At 53.0% G+C, this 22,401-nt stretch overlaps 1 protein-coding gene across 3 annotated transcripts in view; it reads right to left on the bottom strand.

Moving 5' to 3' along the window:
- TBC1D14 (TBC1 domain family member 14) overlaps nucleotides 1–15,720 on the bottom strand; it is a 96,340-nt gene extending 80,620 nt beyond the window's left edge. The window contains exons 1-2 of one of the 3 annotated variants that reach the window (XR_009048843.1): nucleotides 15,588–15,720; nucleotides 14,438–15,176 (exon numbers count right to left, since the gene is read on the bottom strand). Coding sequence is in view for 2 of the 3 variants with exons in the window: in XM_057706489.1 (XP_057562472.1) it covers nucleotides 14,438–15,176; nucleotides 15,588–15,627 (779 nt within the window). In the remaining variant the exon portion in view is untranslated. The remainder of the gene's footprint in view (nucleotides 1–14,437; nucleotides 15,177–15,587) is intronic. The other 2 variants (XM_057706489.1, XM_057706490.1) reach the window with 2 other exon arrangements.
- Between the last annotated feature and the right edge of the window lie 6,681 nt (nucleotides 15,721–22,401).

The following is a 22,401-nucleotide window of genomic DNA, read 5'->3' as shown; positions in this document are numbered from 1 at the left end:
AATAAGTGTCTGTACTTAAAAGCTTCCTTTCCCCAGATACAGCCAAGTTCCCTAACCCACAAACGGGAAGGAAACAGACCATCAAACCCAGCTGGGATTTCCCAGAATACCTTCTTGTTCCCTTAAGTTCCACCCCGTACAGAGAACTGGCTAGACCACAGACAACCAACCAGTGGCCTGATTTTAATCAAGTCCCCAGGAATGTGAAAGAAATCCATCATGTGAACCCTTCAGGACTGACCAAACCCTTTGTTTCTGTTCTCCCTTTTCTGCTGCTCTTCTCTTGGGCAAGCTGGCACTTACGAGCGTTCATTCACTCACTCACTCACTCAAGCAGGAAGCCACTTCAGAGAGGGTGCAGCCCCAGCCACTATGCCAAGCACTTCATTATACGTACTGCCTCCTTATCGCCACCAAGGCTCAGGAAAACAAAGCAACCTGCCCGCAGCCCAGCCAGAAGGGCAGAACGGACATTCGCATCCCAGGCTCTATAACTGCACTCTCTGAATCCCCACTGAGTTTGCTGCTGGCACGACAGACACCTTCAGAACACACCTCTGAGGCAGCAGGCTCCTCCCCCTCCACTCTTAAGTATCGAGGGATATTGAAACCCACACTAGAGCTCACAGACAGGGTCCAGCAGGGCCTCACAGGAGATCCTCGACACCCTGCAAGCAGCGCTCCCCACCCCCGCCGCCCCAGAGGAGGAGGCAGGCCACCCTGCCCGCTTCCACCCTCTCCCCAGGGGTCCCAAGTTTGGTTCTTTCTACAGGCTTCCCCTGGCTTCATACACCTCATGACTGATTCACTTGTTTCACAACCACCATGTGAAAACAGGTTAAAAATAAAGTCACAGATTGTCATCTGGACTATCTAGACCAGCACTGGACAACAGAGCGTCCCCCAATGATGGGAGAGTATCAATCTGAGCTGTCTCATGAGGCAGACACTGGCCACGTGTGGCTACTGAGCACTGGAATGTGGCCGGTGTGACTGAGGAACCAAAGCTCCCGTGTTAATTAAATGTAAACCGCTACAGGTGGCCAGTGGCTAGCGTGCTGGACTGCACAGGTGTGGACTCCAGCATACGCACCAACTGTGCCCTGACATAAGGCCCCAGACGGCCAAGCAGGGCACCTCTGCTGAAGCGTGTGCGAGGTGCCGTGGGACCAGGGACACAGAGCCCACTGGTTTGCATCTCGGGGAGATGGGTATAGGTTGGTGGAGCCCATAAGACACACTCATCAGAGAAGCAAGGCAAGTCCCCGCCAGACTCAGAACCTCTGTACCTGCCGTGTCCTTCCACCAGAACACTCTTCTTCACCTCACTCGGATCTCTGCTCATATGTCACCTGCTTGGTGAGCCCTCCTTGACCAACCTATTTAAAACGGAACCTCCCCCAGCCCGACCCCCCACCATCCCTCATCCCTCTCCCGGTATGTGCTTTTGGTCTCTCCCCAGCAGTTAAAGCCTGACATGGAGCCTCTCTTGCAATGCTGTGGCCACAGTAGACTACAACTGCCGCTCGGTACTTTTATTGGGGGGGAGGGGCTGCTACACCCTGGCACCAGGTCCTGGGTAGGTATCCACTGAGGAAATGAATGACACCTGAATTCAACTACCTGACGAGCACCTACAGAGTTCTAACTAGATGCTGGCATGGGATGGGTGAGATGCAGTCCCTCAAGGGGCACCCAGGCCGAGGGGGGAGCCATCGGATGACCCTGCACAGGGGCAGCTGCCCCAGCCACAGCACGAGCTAGGGGCCATGGGACCACAGCACGGCGAGCCCTCCACTCTTCCCTGGGAACCTTCAGAAACTTCTTGTTCCACGTGTGCACAGCAGCGCGGGGCAGAAAAGGAACCAGCTCCTGGAGCCGTCAGCAAGCCTGGGGGGAAGAAAGCAGATGAGATGCTGATTCCACATGACGCCTCTGCTAGGTCGACCATCTGGCTCAGCTCTCCGTGTCACACACGGGAACATGGCACCTGCAAAGCGACTCGCCACAGGTGCAGGGGGAGTAAGTGGCAGAGCGGCTGAGGAAGCGGTCGCCGTCCGACGTCTGGGAGGGCTTCAGTCAGGTTCCCACGGCCCTCTCCCACACGTCACTCCAGCTGAGCCCACGCCAGCCCAGGAAGCGGCAGCTGCTGTTGTGTCACTGCATGTCCACGTCTCTCCTGTGCAGCCCCCACGCTGTCCTCGAGTGGGCTCCAGCCCCGACTTACATTCTGGGGTGTGCTGCTGCAGGGGGGCACCCACAAACCTGGAACAACCGGGCGATGGGGCCCACAGGGGGAGGGCGGCCAGAGCCCCAGCACCGGGCAACTGTGACGACACACACAAGCCCCCTCAGGATCTTCTGTGTGCCCCCTCTATGTGAACACGGGCTCCTCGGGGCACACAGAAGCCCTGTGAGGCAGGTCAACACACAGAGGCCGGACTGGCCCTCCTGACACTGGTCAAGCATCTGCAGAAACGGTTCAGGGTGCAGATCCTCAGAGAAGCGAGCGTGGAAAAGGTGCCCCCGAGGGAGCAGGCCTGGGTCTGGGCCAGGAGGGCCAAAGGAACATCAATGCCAAGGCCCAGGCAGCCAGCTGGAGCGAGGGTGGGGCCCCCTGGAGACCAAGGACTGAAGGAGACGAAGGGATACCCTGTGCCCAGCTTGGCAACAGTCACCCTCCTCTCAGACATTTCTTCGTGGCATCTCTCTCCCCTCTTGCTATCCCGGCCTGGGCGGCCACTCCAGGGCACAACGCCCCAGGGCAGGGCACCCCTGTCCCACACAGCTCCTTAGCAGTGGGGCCTGCAGTGAGCCCCAGGGAAGGGGGAGCCGCACAGCCCTCGGTGCTATTTACCACACTTCTCCCCCGGCCCCAGCTGTGCGACCCCGCACCCCATACCAACCTCTCCCTGAGGATGGGGTGCTGATCACAAATGGGGTTGTCTAACACCTACGGCCAGCCCAGCAGCACCCACCGTAACAATGACTCTGGGACAGACTGCAGCCTTCCGCCCCCACCCAGCAGGCAAGAGGAGCAGCGTAAAGGCACTTCACCCCCTTTCATCCACCTTCCCGACCCAGACTCATCAGACGCAGCTCAAACACGATGTGACTGCCCCAAGCAGACCTCTACCGTCAGACAGACTGGGGCTGGGCAGGGGGGCCTGAACCCCTCCAGGCCCCACTGCCAACCAGCCGCGTGACCATAAGCCTGTCTGCTCACGAAGTGAAAACACCCCGGCCCCCAACCTCAAGTCTTGTGTCTTTCCCACTTGCTCCTCTAATTTCCCCACCCACCGGGGTCTCTGCTAATCCTTCCTCCTTTCACTGACCCCCAGCCTCCAGATACCCTCTACCCCTGACCAAAGCTTAAAGCCCAGGTCACACTCTTACACATACCCTCAACTCCCTGCCTGCCTCTCATGTCACCGGACTCACTCAGCAAAACCACACCCCTGCCCCACGCGTGTGCCCGTGCAGGGATCGCATGGGAGCACAGGCTCAGCGCGCTGCCTGCCCTCCCGTCACGGGCCCGCGGTCGTGCTGCTCTGCCCTTTATCCGGCCACCACCTCGACGGCGTTCACCCCTCCTCCTGCTCCTCCATCCCCACCGTCACGGTGAACTGCGGATCTTACTTCCTGCTCGCCAAGAAAACGAAGCAACAGAAAGAGGACCTCCACTGACAACAGCAAATGCTGGTGAGGACGGGGAGCAGCAGGAACTCTCGCTCACTGCTGCTGGGGGTGCAAAACGGGACAGCCACTCCGGGAGGCAGTTTGGCAGTTTCTTACAAAACTAAACACACTCTTACCATTCGATCCGGCAATCAGGCTTCCTTGGTATTCACCCAAAGGAACTGAAACCTTACGTCCACACAGGAACCCGCACACACAGGCTCACAGCAGCTTTACTCAGAACTGCCAGACCTTGGAAGCAACCAAGATGTCCTTCAGCAGGTGAAGGGACGAATACACTGTGCTCCCTCCAGACCGTGACTACCTCTCAGCACTAAAATGAGATGAGCCAGCACGGCACTGAAGCCACAGAGGAACCTTAAACACGCATCACTAAGTGAAAGAGGCCGATCTGAAAAGGCTGTGTGCTCTATGATCCCAACTACATGACATCCTGGAGAAGACAAAACTGTGGAGATGTCAGAAAGATCAGCAGTCACCACGGGTTAGTGGCGGGGCTGAGGAGGTGGAGCGAAGGGATTTCTAGGGCAGGGAAAGGACTCTGTCTGACACCGGAATGGTGAATACATGTCATTATGCATTTGTCCAAACCCACAGAATGTACACCACCAAGAGTGCACCCGCGTGTAAACTATAAACTCTGTGTGAGAATGGGGTGTCCATGCAGGTGCACTGACTGTAACAAAGGTACCACTCTGGAGGGGATGCTGACGGTGGGGGAGGCTGTGCATGGGGAGGAGGTACACGGGATCTCTGCTTAATTTTGCAGTGAACCTAAAACTGCTCTAAAAAATACAGTCTACCTTTCAAAAAGCAAATATTCTGATTAAAATCTATATTCACACACAAAAAACAATGAAGCAGCACTGAAAACAATATAGTCTCCATGCACTGAACAAGAGCAAGAGAGGACTCCAGCCTCCCAGGCCGCACCTAGCCCCCAGCACCCGTGCCCACACCCGGCTCCACCACCCAGCCAAAGCCAGTCTCTCTTGAGCACAGAGATCCCACTCCTGTGGAGGCAACTCAAGGACAATGCTCCAGGCTTCTCTCCTCCCCCTGACACGGTCAACTTCTCTTTTACTTAACAGTAAACAAAAACAGTAACAAAAGCAAAACAAAAAAAGATCTCTCCAATCTTAACCTGCTGTATAGCACAGGGAGCTCAGCTTGGTGCTCCGTGATGACCTAGATGGGTGGGATGGGGAGGTGGGAAGGAGGTCCAAGAGGGAGGGGATGTATGTATACAAATAGCTGATTCACTTCATTGTACAGCAGCAACTAACACAACATGGTAAAGCAATTATATTCCAATAAGGACCTCCCTGGTGGCACAGTGGTTAAGAATCTGCCTGTCAATGGACAGGACACGGGTTCCATCCCTGATCCACGAAGATCCCACATGCCGCGGAGCAACTAAGCTTGTGCGCCACAACTACTGGGCCTGTGCTCTAGAGCCCGTGAGCCACAACTATTGAGCCTGAGCGCCTAGAGCCTGTGCTCCACAACAAGAGAAGCCACCAGGATGAGGTGCAACTAGAGAAAACCTGCATGCAGCAACGAAGACCCAATGCAGCCAATAAATAAATAAATAAATAAATGTTTTTTTAATTATATTCCAATAAAAAAAAATTTAAGAAAAGAGAGAAAGCAACCTCACACCGCTTTTCCCTCCAGCTATCACCCCATTTCTTGGCCCTGATGCAGCTAACCCACCAGAACTGGCTGTGCTCTCTGCAGCCACCCTCCTCCCGTTCCCTTAACTTTGCTCCAATTATGCTTCGCCTGCACCGCTCCACGGGATCCGCTCTGGCCAAGGTCCCTTCACTACAGTCACTTGTCTGTCCTCATCTCCCCTGACCCCTGAGCACCCGTGACCCAGCCGATCACACCCCCACCCTGACAACTTGTCTTCCCCTGGCTTCCCTAGGCTACCGCACCTCCCTGGCAGCCCCACCTCCTGTGAGGTTCCCCCTCGCCCAGGCCTCTCAGCGCTCTAGTGCCTCAGGCTCACTCCCTGGTCCTCTTCTCTGTCCATGCTCACTTCGTGGTGACCTCACCTTGCTCCAAACCCCCTACAATGCCAACAACTCCGAACTTGTATCGCCTGCTCAGACCCAACTTCCCAAGTCCAGCCTCCTCTGTCCTCACCTAGAGCAGCCTCCAGGCCCACAAGGGACCTGGTCCCACTGACCTCATCCCCCCTCATCGCTCACTCAGTCCACTGCGTGGGCCTCTTCGCTGTTCCTCAGACGCACCAGGCCTGCCCATGCATCCCCAGCCTGAGCCGCTCCTCTCCCAGGTGTCCGCTCCGTGAACCTCCTTACCTGCTTCAAGTCTTTGCCGAAACCCCTCCTCCTCACTCACCCGACAGGCACTGCTTTGGTGGGCAACACTGACCAGCCTTTTCCTCAACCTGCCTTCCCCAGTCCCCCGTTCCTCCTGCTGCCTCTACACTCTTATCTTCTTCCCAGCACTTATCACTGCCAACATACATGCTGCATTTATTAACTGTGATTAGCTGCCCCCCTCACTAGAATATAAGCTCTCTGAAGACAAAGCTCTTTGTTTTGTCCACAAATGAATCCCAAGCACCTGGAATAGTGCCTTGGCATAGGGCAGCTGCTCAGTAACTATTTCTGGAAAGAATGTATGATGAGAAACATAATTAAGGGCCTAGCACAAGGCCTGGTACACTGCAGGCACTCAATAAACAAACAATTATGGCTGTGATTTGCTGCCAAAAGAAAATAAACGAAGCCTAGCAAAGCACAGGGAGGCGACACACCCTCAACACACCCAGCTGTTCTTTCTGCACACAGCTGCATCGCCGACAGAAGGGCTCTCCAACGGTGCCCGCAGCGGCACCCAACCTCCCCCAAGCTCCCAGCACAGACAGCTGGCCTCCTGCGGCTCCCGTCACACGTCTCCAGAGGGACACCATCTCCTGCACGCTCTCCAACAACCTCAAGTTGAAGCTCACCTGCAGTCAGAGAAACATCCCTAGTCAAGGTCACCGATGACCTCCCAGGTGCCGAAACGACGGTTGGTGAGAGCTGAGCTGGGTGAATAGGGGTTGGAAAAGAAGTGCAGGCATTCCGTAATCAAGGGGGCTGAGCTACTGGAAATCCATCTGGTACACAAACTCACATCGGAGGAACTGAAAACCCTGGGGTGGGTGTTTCAAAACAGTGTCAGAGGACCCAGGGTAAACGTGTGCCTGTGAAAATATGGAAATAAAACAGAAAGGACGGTGCTGGGCATAACGGAGACACCTCACAGATCCTTCGTCAGTCACAACAGGAACCACCCTACTGGGACCCTTGCCTGCTGCCACCTTTCCCGCTTCTCTCACGCTCAAGGCCTAGGCGGCACCTGTCTGTGACCCGGCTCCACGGTGGTCTCCCCTGCCCGAGCCAGCAAGCCCCAGGACTCAGGGCTGACCCCCGCCCCCTCCCACCCTTTGGACCGTCTCGGATAACTCCAACACCCAGGAGGAAAAGGCGTTCTCCACCTGGGTGCCCACAAGGGCTGCTACCCCCACCCCAGGAGCTCCTGCGCCCCGAGGAGCCCCGAGGCACCGCCCGCCCTGAGCCGGGTCACAGCAGAGGGCTGCAGCCTCTGCTCATCCAGCCTGCAGAACGGCCACTGCACCTCTGCTTTCAGCTCCTCTCCTCCTGCCCTCCCTACCCGAGTCCCCCCACTTTCTGATCACGGCACACACGTGACATGGGGCAGTGCGGTGTCTTTTGTAGAAAGAGCACAGACTTCGGAGATGGACAAGCGAACCTTCACAACCCCTGCTGAAGGGCTGTGAATCACCTGAGGGAGAATGAAGGGCCCGGTGTGGACTCAGGGTGCTCAGCACGGGGCAGCGACTCCCTCCCCCAAGGGGAGCCCCCCTCTAACCAGGGTCGACCCTCTGCCAAGGCAGTTCATCAGCTCCTGGGCAGACCTGTATCCTACTCTGTGTGGCTCTTACATGTCTTGAGTCTTGGGTCTAAACGCGGTCCCAAAAGCCTCGTCCAATCTGAGCTCCTACCCACCTTTCCATCTCCTCTCCCACTTCAGCTCTCCGCCCTGAGCACCTCCTGCTACAGGGCTTTCCCAGAAATGCTGAGCTTTTCCCTGCTATGACTTTGCCAAAGAAACACTGTCTCAACCCTGCACACATTGAAGACACTTTCTAGGGCCTGCTGGCGCGTCAGTCCCTGTATTTCTTTCTGGATCTCCCCAGGGGGGTTGCTGCTGTGCCCCTATCTCTTGTCAAACCTTCATCACACTGTACAGTACAGGGATTTGCAAAGCCGCCTCCAGCTGTGTCTGCCCATCTTTGCATCTTCCTGCAGAGCTCAATACCTTGATTGGATCCCTCCTTTCATTTTCACAACTCTGAAAGGTGGAGACCCTCAGTTCGCTTTGCAAACAAGGACACTAAGCCCCAAAGAGGTTGAGTGTCTGTCACCAAGACCACACGCCAGCAAACAGGTAGGTCAAGAGAACGCCAACCAGTGTTCCTTCCAGATATCACAGTGGTGCGTGTGTGTTACACACACACACGTACACACACCCAGCAGCTCAGATATACAGCAGGTGTTCTCTGTATATCACTAACGCTAGGTGAAAGTCACCAAGCATGCTGACAAGCAGACTTTACAGAAAAGTCATAGTTACAATGTTACACCTCAATTCACTGATGCCAATTCTGAAATGGTCAAAGCAGTAGAAAACTACAATCAGGCAAAAAAAAATAAACAAATAAATGAGACATTATTATGCCTGCCTTGTGCGGGGTGCTTCACATCCATGTCCACTTCCTCCCCATTTAATCCTCTGAAGCATGATCTTACTCCTGTTTTCCAGAAGAGTCACAGCCCCAAACCCCACATCATCTGTGTATCCCTTGCAAGCTACTTAATCACCTCTGGCCTCAGTTTCCTCACCTATAAATGAGAATTATTTACAGCACTGACCTGAATCCCTCAGCTTTCAGTGCAGGATACAGAACCCGCTCTGGGAATTTTCAGCAGAAAGGGATTTAACTCAAGGATTTAGATGACTTCAAAACTGTTGTAAGGGCTGAAGCAGTCGGCTCTAAACTGGGCCCCCAGGAAAGGTTCCCTGAACAATGAAGAACTGACGCACCGGGAGAGATGCCACATCCAAGCTGCCACCGGGACTACAGAATCTGAGAATGCAACAGGATCAGGAAGCCACCACAACGGCCTCTCAACCCTGGGATGCAGGATGCAGCCACCTCCCCCACCTCAGCTGCCTCCACACATTCAGGGATGATGCTGCAGGAAAGCCTCACATCTCTATGACATCACTAAACAGCAGAAAACAGCCAGAAAGGGAAGAAAAATGGTCTCCGCCTAACTTCTGCCTCAAATCTTTCACAAATGGGACCTAAATTATGCCCAGAACCCTAGCTGCAAGCAACACTGGGAAACACACATCTGTAACTCTCCAGCTTCCACAGTGCAGGAAGGCCCCCTAGAAGGATGAACAAGCCAGCCCACAGAACCTAACACACCACGCTCTCTGGTGTGGTAGTTAAAGACTGAACAAGGTGACCCCACACAACTGCTGGGAGTGGCACCGGCAAGCACTGGACGCTGTCTGTTATTCCCTGTGCCAAGGGCTCCGGCTGCCACGTGTCTCTGAAGCGCATCCTCCCTGGCGGCACACTAACTCCCCTCCCTAAAAAGAAAGCAAGGAGCAGATATGTTCCTCAGCACGGCTCATGGTCAAATCCCAAAGGCCGAGAGCAGTACAGGAACTAAAATTTTAACTGAGCACTCTCGCATGGAGTCAAAGTGCCCATCTAAAGATTTATTTTTCTTAAGCCAGTGGTTTTTCAAGTTTTTTGACATAGCAGACCCTTTTTTGAACAGTGAAATCTTATGTGAAACCCAACAAAAGCAGAGAGCAGGGCCAGGAATCCAACCTGCTCACGTTGGGTACGTGCGCTACCCAGAGCTTCACCTGCACAGTCTCACTTAACCCCCACCTCAACTCTTCACAAGAGTTGCAATTAACCCCCTGTCACCCAGTTACGCCCCCAGGGATCACACAGGTCAAAAATGGCAGAGCTGAGGTTCCAACTCGGGTCTGCGCGGCTCTGGCTCTCAACCACCACCTCCTCTGGCTCCGTCTTTGAATTACAACACAGCGCCAGGGCGAACCAGACACAGCCTGTGCCCCCAAGGGGCTCTCGGCCAGGTCAGGAAGCAGACCGGAAAAGTGCTTCATTTCAGCCCTTTAAGCACAGCCCGGTGCCCACACCTCCCGGCCGGCCGCAAGCTGTCCCCTCGGCCCCACGCCTTCCCTTGGCGAGCTCCTTCTCGCCCTCAGATGCAGTTCAAGCACCTCTTCTCAGCAAACGGTGCTCAGATCATCTCTTCTGAGAGCTTAATAAAGGGCTGCACAAGAGAAGATGTAAGTGGTCAAAGCTAATTATTACCTTCCACACCGGAGCAGATTAGTAGCCTTAAGCCTGGGCTTCACAGAAACCCCAGCCCTGTCTCCCGCGGAAAACACGCGTGTTACTGAATTCCTCTCATGCTTGCTGCCCAGCTTCCTAGATGAGGGCTGTTATGCCGCTCTGGCCCAGAGGAGCCCTCACCGCAGCCCCTCTCTTCCGTGTGACATGAGGGTCCCGCTCAGGACACACGACATTAGTGGGAGAGAGTCAACGTTCTATAACTTTACGTGAGTGCATCTATTAAAATACTGAATCACTGAAACTACCGTAATACCGCAAGTCAACTGTGCTGTAATACACACACACACACACACACACACACATTTTCCTTCAAAGAAGCAATTAAATACCAACATTCACAACCTGCCCACTCAGCCACTCTCAACGGCTGGGTGGTTTTGCCCACCTCTCCGACCCCAACCCACCCCAGCCCTCTGGGGACATTTGGCAACGTCTGAGGATATTTTCGGTTGTCACAACTGGAAAGGTGCTGCTGGCATCTAGTGGGTAGAGCCCAGGGATGCTGCTAAACAGCCTTCAAGGCACAGGACAGCCCCACCACAAAGATTCATCCTTCCCTAAATGTCAACACAGCCAAAGTGGAGAAATCTTGATCTTTTTCAATAATGGACTAATCAAAGTAAAGCACAATGTGCGGATAAGAACTAGAGAAAGCTTTGGAAAACATGTTTTTTAGAAATAACAATATTTGTGTTAGAATCACTGACAGCTACTATCTACAGAGTGCCAGAAGTGTGCTAGATGCTTTACCTATTTGACCTCTAACCTTGAACAGTAGTTTTATGCCCCATTTAAGGCTCAGAGAGGTGAAGTAACTTACCCATGGTCACACAGCTATTAAGTAGGACAGCTTGCACTGAACCCAGCCAGCCTGACTCCTGAACCAGCACTCCGGAACCAGTACCCCCAACACGCACGCACACGCACACACCCACGTCAAGACTCGTGCCCCCACCCCTGCAGTGTGTGTCCATCTCCCCCACTGGCAGGGAGCTCCTTAAGGGCAGGGACTAACTCTAAGCTCAGGGTGGAGTTTCCAACAGAGGTGCTTACCGCAGTCTGTGTAAAGAAAGTGGCAAAGAGGAGCTGCGCACAAACGGGAGCTGGGCCTGGGCTTCCGCGGCTCAGTGATCAGGCCCAGCCAGCCCTCCTGGTGCTCCTCTGCTCGTGACTCGCCCAGGCCACCCTCATCAAGCAGTCAGGGTCACCAACAGGTCTGCTTCCTCAGGCTACGAGTTCCCTAACCACCTCTACGGCTTCCTCTGAGCCCCGTTCTCCTAGACTGGCCTTCCACAATACTGCCCCCACTGCTTTCTACAGCCTAGACGTGGACTCAGTGAGGACAAGGAGAACAGATGGGCACGAGGGTCCAGGGAGTTGCTGGGCTGGGAGGACAGAGTGGAGACACAGGATGACTTATGAGCCTGGGCTGGGAACCGCGAAGGACCAGCTCCAGGCCCAGACTTGCCCTCGACAAAAGCTCACACGGCCCACAGTCCTCCGAGTACCTGCTGTGTGCCAGGCTCTCTCCATAATTCACCTGTAAAATGTTAGTGGGTTCCAAACATTTTTGGCACAGAACCCCCCTTTCTCCCCCTCGAAGGAATTATAGGTCGAAACTCTTCTCTAACGCTTAAGACTCTAGGACAAAAACTCCACTACACTTGGCCCATGATATCGTATCACACATCTTGACTCGCGTGTCATGAATAGCCCACCTGCTTCCCAAAGGTACTTAACAATGGCTCACAATAATGTCAAAGTCATTGAAGCAAGGGTAAGGAGACAAGAATTAAGAAATAAAACAAAGAGGAGATATTTGATGTGGCACAAAGCCAAGAAAGATTTTCTCTGCGGCGCAAAGCTGCGAAAGATTTTCAAGAAACCATCTGCAGTAAATGATGGTGTTTCCTTTCAAAGGAAAAGAGGCTCCAACACAGACAGTAGTAAGACAAAGGCAGCAGACAAAGCAAGACGCAGTCACGACCATCACGAGCAACTTGATGCTTCAAAGTTTACTCTGTCTGGGTCTGTGCTAAGGTCACACATGTGAGCCCACTTCGGCCCCATGACCACCATGTGAGTAGGCCTCATCATACCCATTTTGCAGATGAAGAAGCTGAGACAGAAAGCAAAGTATGATGAGGACAATGCAGAAAAAAGTACACACACAGCATCAATACATCAACAACAGGACTTCCCTGGTGGCACAGTGGTTAAGAATCCGCCTGCCAATGCAGGGGACATGGGTTTGAGCCCTGGTCTGGGAAGATCCCACATGCTGTAGAGCAACTAAGCCTGTGCGCCACAACTGAGCCTGCGCTCTAGAGCCTGCAAGCCACAGCTATTGACCCCACGTGCCACACAACTCCTGAAGCTCACACGCATAGAGCCCACGCTCCACAAGAGAAGCCACCGCAATGAGAAGTCCGTGTACCGCAATGAAGAGTAGCCCCTGCTTGCCACAACCAGAGAAAGCCCGCACGTAGCAATGAAGACCCAATGTAGCCAACAAACAAGTAAATTAATTAGTTAATTAATTAATTTAGAAAAACATCAACAACATAATACACATCCTGTGCTAGGCACTTACTGATGCTATTTTAGAGATGAGAAAACTCAGAGAATTGAAGTAACTTGTTCAAGGTCTTATAGATAGAATGTGGGTGCAATTCTAAAGCTAAGCTCTTTCCTCTATGCTGTTTCCCAGGCACCCCCATTTTTGAGCAAGGTTTCCCAAATTTGCCAACAACCTCCGGTGATCCTAAAAACCTGTCTCCAAGGCTCTTCCCCTGAGATTCTGACCCCGGAGTTCTGGGATGGATCCTGAAGAGCCAAGTTTAATAGGCACCCAGATGGTATATAAACAGGGAAAGCTGAAAACACTGACTTGAGCAGAGGGAACAGCTCAGCCACACAAATCTGAGCTGCAGCAGCACTATTTTCGGGCTGTGGCCTCAGCGGGGACAGTGAGCCTCTCCCACAGTTCCTGGGTTCCTCCCACGGAAGGCGATCGTGGAATCGCCAAGCTCTGGAGCCAGGAATTCTCCTGGGGGAAGCACAATACCCATCTACGGGTGCGTCGGAGAGAAGAGGTGCCCCACAAAACCACAGCCCACATCGGAGAGCTTCCCACTGAGGACTGGTCTCAGGCTCATCCAAGATGACCCCCACCTTCAGCTGACGACACAGCTGAGGCGGCCCCACACCACTGAAGTCTCCGGGGGACTCCAGCCAGCACATCACGCCACCTCAAAGGGACACGCAAGACCGCAAGGTGTCCAACACGGGCTCTGCTTTCTGGGCCCAGGTCCTCCACAGAGCTGCTAGGGAGCAGATGGCCCTCTGCACATACTCCCCAGGGCCCTTGGCCCTTCCGCACAGCACTCCACAGTGTGGGAGTTCACGTTTGCCTATGTGATTGACTGATGTGTCCACTTCTACCACCCAAAGCCTGCAAGCCCACCCAAAGTCATTATTGTATCACTCCTGTATTACCTGTCAAGAGCAGAGCCTAGGACACAAACACAAAACACTTGTTGAATGAAAACACGAGGGCACAAAAAAGAAGCTGTGGGAGCTGCTGCGCAGGGACCCCAGGATCCCTGCTCCGGCGCCTGGTGACGGGGCACCATGGGGAGTGGGGTGGTGGCCTGGTGCTAACACAGGTGGGAACGTGTGGGACCGCAGTGCGGTGAGAGCACACCTCTCAGCAGCAGGTCCAGGGCCAGGACACGAACGGCCGAGCACAGCCACACCTCCGGGGCGCCCAGAATACCAGCTCTGGGTGACGCCAGTGGGGGCTGCAGTTACCCAGACTCTGACAGCACCCTCATCAGCACCCTCTGCTTGGCCCAAGAATCTCAAGTCATCAGCATAAAGGGCCCCTCAGAGGATGAAGCTGACAAAGGCTGCTGACTTGACAACAGTGGCCACGTGCAGGTCACCCTCAGCCACAGCAGGTCAGAGGCCAGGAAGTGACGAGACTGTGCGAGTGACAGGGACAGGGAAGTGACAGCCAGCAGTGAGGAAGCAAACAGCAGAATCACCAACACACCAGTCCTCCGCACAAGTCCACAGGCTCCTGGGCGCGGAAGCGGCAGGCTTCTCTGCAGGACAGTGTCTGCTCAATTGGGCAGGAAACACGTGACACGTGTCAGACAAGAACAACAACGTGACTGGTCTGAAATGAAAAACCTGGCTCTTCTAGAGAGACAGAGATGGCATTACCTTGTAAAGAAGTTACTAAACGGTCCCAATTTTTTCACTTTCCTCCCCTCCTCACTGTCATCAACACAGTCCCGCTGGCGGAGGTCCCGGGTTTCCTTGACGGAGCTCAAGGTGACGTCTGTAAACTGTGGGTCATCGTCATTCTCCAGGGTCACGATGGCACTGGAGCTGCTCGTGACCACGAGGTCCAAGATGTCCTCATTGCTGACGGACAGCGTGGCTGACAGCTCTGTGCCGAGACTGGACACGCTGCACACGGAGACATTGTCGCTGCGGTTCAGGGTTTTGGAGGTGGGGCTGTAGAGCTTCACTGAGTCATAGCCTGTCCTGGGAAACGTGGAGGACTTGCGCACGCTCTGCTCCCGCTCGGCGCTGGTGGGGGCCGGCGGTGCGTACGAAGGCAGGGGGCACGCACTCTGGCAGGCTCGCTCGGGGATGACCTCTGACTCGGACTGCTTCCTCTTCACGTGGACCACGCTGCAGGGGACAGGTTCTGGGTTGCCGATCTCTAGGGTAGGGATGCCAGAGTCCACCGACTTCAGGCTCTGCCGATCTTCTAAAGCACCAAGTTTCAGCTTGGGCCCATACTCAGGCAGAGAGAGGGATCTGGGTGCCTTGAGATTCAAGTGTTGCAGGTTCTGAATGTGGCTTCCTGGTCGACCATCCAGAATGCCCATCAAGGCTACGCCATTTGTAGTGGTGGAAAGGTTTCCATCAGTCATCTTGGTCCAAGGAAAAACTAGAAAAACCACAAAAATGGAAATCAAGACAGTGGATATAAAAGCTAAAGATGCAACTCCTCTGATGCACGTTCAAATGTTCTGACGCCCCTTTTAAAAGAGGAATCCTTGAAAAGTCCTACATACCCAAGTTTTAATTCAGGACCAGAAGCTAGAGTTTTAACATACATTATCATGATATAAAACAACAGGAAGATAATTCAAACAAAGGATACATCTAGGGTAAAAATATATAAAATAATCCCCTCTGCCATCCTCATCACGGTGCCACCAGCCACATCTGTGATCCCCAGGGCAGCACCAGGAGGTGAGGACTGTGCTGGACAGAGAGATGGGGTTTTGGTTTTCATGTTTTTTTTAATGATACACAGGATACCTCTGTCAAAAATACGTGAGTTCATGACACCTACGTGAGTCAAGGTTCAACGTGTTCTGAGACAGCATAAACATCAAGACGCCTTCCTCATGCCAGCAGACAAGATGAGCTGTGTGTGCCACGTGCAGTGAGATTACCCCAAACACACCAAGTGAGCCTCGGGTCTCCACAATGTTTAGTCTCCTTACTCAGGTCCACAAGGCAGGGCATGTTATCCCCTTTACCACAGAAGAAACTGAGGCCCAGGGTAAGAAATGGGTCCAGGATCATACGGTTATTTAGCGGCAGAGCTGGGCTCCACGGGACTGACCCCAAAATAAGCCACAGCAGGGGACGAATGGGTTAGTTTGGGGTTATAAACACCCAGGTCCGTCCAAAAAAGGAACACAAAAAACCCAGGTCAGAAGGCTGGCTCCGTGGAGACAGGTAATCAATAAAGGGAAAAACAAAGGCCCCGAGCCTGCGGCGAGCACCTGGGCGAGGACAGTCAGGGCGGCCGGCGGCGGCACACAGGCCCTGCCTGCGGTTCCCTGGCCTAAGACGGGGGCGGGGGTGAGGGGGTGGGCGCATCAGCCTGGACAGCACAGTCCCCCGCAGCCTGAGACCCCTGGCGTGTGTTATGTTACCGTCTACTGTCCTTTTAAAACATCAAAAACTAAAGAAAGCTGGTGGTGCGTTTACATTTGATCCGTGGACTAGACACACCATCAAGAAGGGAACTTTGGACTCAGTCCTTCCTGGGTTCTAATCCCAGCCCCACTAGATTGCCCCGGGAGAATTAAACACAGTGCCGAGAAGGCGTTCTGGAGGCACCGCCCCCACCCGCCCTCCGCGGGCTCTCTGCTGGAAACTGCTATCATCAAATAGCAAGCAGTTGGAGGTTTGAAGCCTGGCAGTAACACTGGTAACCACTCCCTTTCGGGTGTTATTTCAGCTTTTGCAATGAGCTTCCCGCTCCCCTTCAGGAAGCCTGGCCTGCCTCTCAATGTCAACACAGCAAAAGCAAATTCATTAAAAGCAGAAAACGGGGCAGGGATAATCTCCCTCCCTCCCAGCAGACACTGAAGGAACCAGTCACACAGTGCAGCACTGGAGAAAAACAGAAATAAGAAGGAATGAACTCAAATGCAGAATTCAGAAATAGACTGAACTATATATAAAAACCTGAAACATGACCCAGCGAGAAGGAAGGATTATTTAACTGTGGTGTCGTACTAATTGGTTATCAATTTTTCTTGGAAGGTAGAACCACACTTCACTAACCAAAACAAAACTACAAGCAAAATTAGAGCTTAATATAAAAAATGAGCTTATACACGTACTGAGCAAAATAAAGTGCTTCCCTAACCTACAGAGCAAAAACTCAGCCCATCCTCTGAAAGCATCTGGGCATGACCTCGACACGCGGGAACACGTTTTAGATGTTTTGCAGTTCACAATGCCCTGAATGTCCCGGGCCGCAGCCGCTACCCTGAATCCCCAGCCATGAGTTCCTCCCAGGCAAAGCCACAGCGAATTATCCCTGGAACTCTGCGCTGGGAAAACTCCCGAACCAAACTATGCTGTGAAACAACAGGATTCACAACAGGAAGACAGGTCTGTATACAAACCTGAAAGTTTCACATTTTTTTTTTAATTTAAAGGAAAATACAGTAAGAAACATTTCTAGCACATAGTTAAGAGCTAATCTTTGGCAACGTCAAAGGTAATGAGAATTATCCAAACACCATCAACACAACAACAGGTCAAACTGGCAAAAAGCCATAAACACAAGAGGAAACATTCTCAGGAAGCAGAGCTGAGACCCTCTGACGAGCCCAACTGAAATTCTGGCCGTGCCACTCACTCGCTGGGGAGATGCTTAATCTTTCTGAGCCTCGCCTTCCCTCCTCCCCAGGAGCAAAATGGGGCAATACCATACAACCCACAGGCTGGCTAAGGATAAATGAAATGAGGAGGTTTGGTGATGCAGCGGCATACCCGTGTGACACACGGTAGGTGCCCCATAAATGGGAATGTCCTCTACGTTAGCCACATAAAGAGCTGAAGCACCTGGGGAAAAAATGAATTTAAACTGAATTTTTTTTTTAATAATCATTTCTCTTATTTATTTATTTATTTATTTTTTTGGCCACAGCACACGGCACGCGGCATCTCAGTTCCCCAGCCAGGGGTCGAACCCGCACCCCCTGCAGTGGAAGCGCAGGAGTCTTAACCACTGGACCAGGGAAGTCCTAAACTGAAATTCTGACACTAGAATAGCCAGGAACATGGAACAAGTGTGTTAAGTGAACCCAAGGACCTCTCCTCCTCTGAGTCGCCAAGATGGAAGCACAGGGGAAGAAAGAAACAAGGTCGGACAGAGTCCAAAGCCGCTTGGTGGTGGCCTCATCCTCTGTCTGCTCTCCTCTGCCTTGCGGGCCACAGAGAGCAGCCTGAGGGCCTCTTCTAGGGAGAAGCTGAGGGACCTTTGAGGCCTCCCATGGTTCCAAGCCCAGTGTAAGTTCCTTAAACCTGAGGAATGGCCTCAGAGAATAGCCTTCGGGGAAATAAACCTAAAAGGAAAAAAGTACTTCCTCTGGCAACATACTCTAAAACCAAACTCTGAAAGGGCCAAGGCCATCTGTCCTCAAGCCCTCTCACCTGGTGCCACCAGTGCCATAAAACCAGGAGCCGCCCTCCAGAGCACCTGCCTTCCCACGGGGCCCTGCAGGGGGATGCTGCACAAAAAGGGCGCTTCTGAGGGAGGCTGCGGGGTGGACTCTGGAAGCCAGCCAGAAGGCCAGATGCAGACGGCCTGCCTCCAGGCCACACGTTTTCTAAAGACAGGGTACGCCTAAATTCTCCAGGCCGGCACGGGGCCCTCTGGCTCCGTCCCTGCCAGCCCCACCAGCCTCGTGCTGTCACCCTCACCTCTCTCAACGCCCAGCCGTCCTGCACCACTGCCTCAGGTACCCTCTCTGGCTCGGCCATCAGCGCCCCTGGGGGTCTGGGAGCACGTGCCACAAGGAGACGCAGCACACTTCCAAGGCCGCTCCTCTGAGAAGGCTTCCCCACCTCTCCCAGGAAACTGCAGGCCCTCCTTCCTCCTGGGCTCCTTGTGGCCACACCCCACCTACAGCAGTTTCCGTCTCTCTCCCCCCAGGCTCCTAAGCTTCAGGCAGGCACATGCTAACAGTCTCCAGATACCACTGCCTGGTCAAATGCCTAGCATGGTTAAGGATTAAAAAAATCTATTGTGGGATTTCCAGGGGTGAAGACGCTGTGCTTCCGCTGCAGGGGGCGTACGTTTGATTTCTGGTTGGGGAACTGAGATCCCACGAGCCGCACAGCGCGGCCAAAAAAACCCAAAAAATTATATTTGCTGAATTAATTACTACTAACACCCACATTCTAGTTGTGGGCAGGTTTCAGGGGCAGTCCATCCAAGAAACACCTGTTGATAGCTAGGTTGTGTTTCAAAAAACAAGCTGAGCTGGGGAGGCCACAGAGGAGGAAGAAAATCCACCCCGCTCCCAGCAGCGCACGCGGACAGCACACCCAGCAAGTGAGAGAGGATCGTCCTGCGTGCCATGTCGGCTGCTAGACTAGACGGCGAGGAACACTGTCAACACTTGACGGCTCTGGAAAGTAAAACAAAGTTTCCCTCTGCAGTTGTTTCCCAAAGTCTCACGTGACCCCCTGCGCGGTGGCCACCATGGCACGTGACCTGGGCTCCCACGTCCCGCAGGCACAGCCCGGCACCAGACGCAAGTCTGATGGTGAGAGCAACATCACCGCCCGCAGGAGAGAAACACACAAGACGTCAAGCGCGGGTCCGAGGGAGACTTCTTCCAGGAGGCAAGGCCACCTGAATTTTATTTACCTACCACAAAACTGAGTTCTGAAGGAAGCAAAGAGGAAAAGTGCCCTGAGAATGGAACAACCTTTACTTCACCAGGGGCCCATCTTTAGTTTAATACAAGTCAGAGGGACTTCGCTGGTGGCACAGTGGTCAAGAATTCGCCTGCCAATGGAGGGGACATGGGTTCGATCCCTGGTCGGGGAAGATCCCACGTGCTGCAGAGCAACTAAGCCCCTGTGCCACAACTACTGAGCCTACATGCCACAACTACTGAAGCCCTCGCGCCTAGAGCCCGTGCTCCACAAGAGAAGCCACCGCAATGAGAACCCCGTGCACCAAAACAAAGAGCAGCCCCCGCTTACCGCAACTAGAGAAAGCCCGCGCGCAGCAAGGAAAACCCAATGCAGCCAAAAAAAAAAAAAAAAAATACAAGTCAGAGAGTGGACAGCAGCTCTGCCAGTGACTCTGAATAAGACTCTGGAAAACAAGTGCATCTTGAAGCAACGATTTAATTTTCTCCTACTTAAAAAGTAATGGGGGGACATTCTAGGTGGCGCAGTGGTTAAGAATCCGCCTGCCAATGCAGGGGACACGGGTTCGATCCCTGCTCCAGGAAGATCCCACATGCCACGAAGCAACTAAGCCTGTGCGCCACAACTACTGAAGCCCATGCACCTAGAGCCAGTGCTCAGCAATAAGAGAAGCCACCACAACCAGAAGCCCGTGCACCACAATGAAGAGTAGCCCCCGCTTTCCGCAACTAGAGAAAGCCCGTGTGCAGCAACAAAGACTCAATGCAGCCAATAAACAAATAAATAAATTTATTAAAAAAAAAAAAGTAATGGGACTAAGTCTTGACCAAGTCTTCGTAAATAAAAGAAACAGTTTATGAAACCAAATTAAATGATTTAGTTATGGCCCCAGGGGAAAAAAATCCACTCACTGCTGGTTTCAGGGAGAAATAATTCTGCCCATCCATGCAGACATCCTCTGCACTCATCTTCTGTGGCTCCTTCCTGTCCACAGGGCGTGTGCCACACCTCCGTCAGCATGGGGACTGCGCCGCTCTCCCTGATCCTCAAAGAGGGTGCGCTCATCTTCGCTGCCAAGCCTCCCATCAACCCAGCCCTACCGCTACCCTGCTGCTTAAGAGTCAAGCACGCACAGCTCCTTTCTGTCAGCCACGGCCTGAGGGCACATCTGCCACAAATCCCAAGTTTCAAGAGGGCAGGAACTAGGTCTGCAACTCCCAACGACACCACAGCATCACCATAAAGCTACCATTTCATGAGTACTGGGCACTGTTCTAAGCTCGGAACATGCCACTCTGTCTTAGAGCCGTCAGAAGCCCTCTGTGCCAGGTACTATCCCACTGCACATGGGAGGAAACTGAGGCACACAGCTTACCCAGGTCTCCACTTTCCTGTGGCAGTAGCTGGGGCTTAAGCCAAAGTCTGTGACCCCACAGCCCCTTGGTAAGCTTTGCTACTTACAGCCCTAATGCAGACATTAAGTACCTCCTCAAACCCTCATTCTTCCTGCAGTCACCTGCCCCAGGTCTTGCAGGAAGGGCCCCACCGAGTCTTCCAGAAGGCCTCTCAGGGATCCTTCACGTGTCCTGGTGAGGATTCTGGTGGGACCGCCAGGCTCCCCACAGGAGTGGCTCCCCTAGGCCTTCACCTCGAGCCTTGACCGAACACCAAGGAGAACCCACTGACCTATGAGACATCTCCCATGAGAATCAGACATTTGTGTAGAGGGCTCACAAGCACCAGCCGCTGTGAGTCTCTTTCTCTTTTTAATTCAAGTCCTGGCTTGAGCAGAAAGGAGCCTGGGAAGAAAGGCACAGGACATTAGCAATTATTGTGAGCAGCCGCCCCTGCTTCCCAGTGCACGCTGCGTGTTGAGCACTACGTACAGCGTCCACACCCACCATCTGTGACCTGCGTAACCTCCACAGCAACCCCCAGAGCTGAGGACACCGTCATCACCGTCTCACAGACAAGACCAAGGTGCAGATGGAACACAGACTGAAGCGGTCCTGCTGGGGCTGACCTGGGGCTGACTCTGTGGTGCTTACTCTTCCCACGGCTGCACAAGCGGCCTCCAGTATTGGATCCATGTGCATCACACAGAATGGGAAAGTCAGAACTTCCCTGGCTTCCACTGCGGGGAGCACGGGTTCAACCCCTGGTCAGGGAACTGAGATCCCACATGCCTTGCGGCAAGGCCAAAAAAAAACAAAAAAACCAAAAACACAGAATGGGAAAGTCAACTAGAAAAGTAGTTTGTTTTTTAAATGAGTTAGTCTTTAGGATAAAACAATCCTAAAAACGGATTTCCTAGAAGCCCAATATAGTCCTCTGGAAGGTGAATGGCAACTTTGGGGCACCCGGAATTCAACACACTGCAGTTTAGTAAGTTTCAGTCCATCAGCAAACCAGGCAGAAACTGGCATTAAACTGTTGAGAGTCCCCAAAGGCTCCCTCCCAACCCTAAGGAACAGACACTTAACTTACACTGCCCAAAGATGGTTATGTTTATCAGGGATCGGTGGGGGATTTTAAATTAAGGATTTTCAGTGCACCAGGGGGTTTCCCCACCATCCCAAAATGTTTCAGCTTCATATAGTGATTTACCAAAACTAATCATCATAAGTACCTGTAAAGTGACTCAGAGGCAACTGACAGGTCAGGAAGATAGACCACTTAACAAAGCCAACACAATTTATGATCTCAATTATTCGTAAGACAGACAATTTACTGGACATTTACCATATACCAAACACACTAGGAGCTATCACATGCTCTAACCATCACAAGCATGCCAAGTACACTGAAGAAACTGTGAGCTTCAGTGAGGCCAAGTGACTCACCCAACGTCACACAGCAAGAGAAACGGGATTCAAACCAGGTCTGATACCAAAGGCCAGACACGGCTTGCTGGAGTGCTTAAGAATACAGACCCTACGCTTTGTGATCATCAAGAAGCTAAACACAACAAT

The sequence above is a fragment of the Hippopotamus amphibius genome, chromosome 13, assembly GCF_030028045.1.
Source record: "Hippopotamus amphibius kiboko isolate mHipAmp2 chromosome 13, mHipAmp2.hap2, whole genome shotgun sequence".
NCBI lineage: Eukaryota > Metazoa > Chordata > Mammalia > Artiodactyla > Hippopotamidae > Hippopotamus > Hippopotamus amphibius.
The sequence above is the reverse complement of the archived record's forward strand: the minus strand, read 5'-3'. Positions and strand labels throughout refer to the sequence as shown.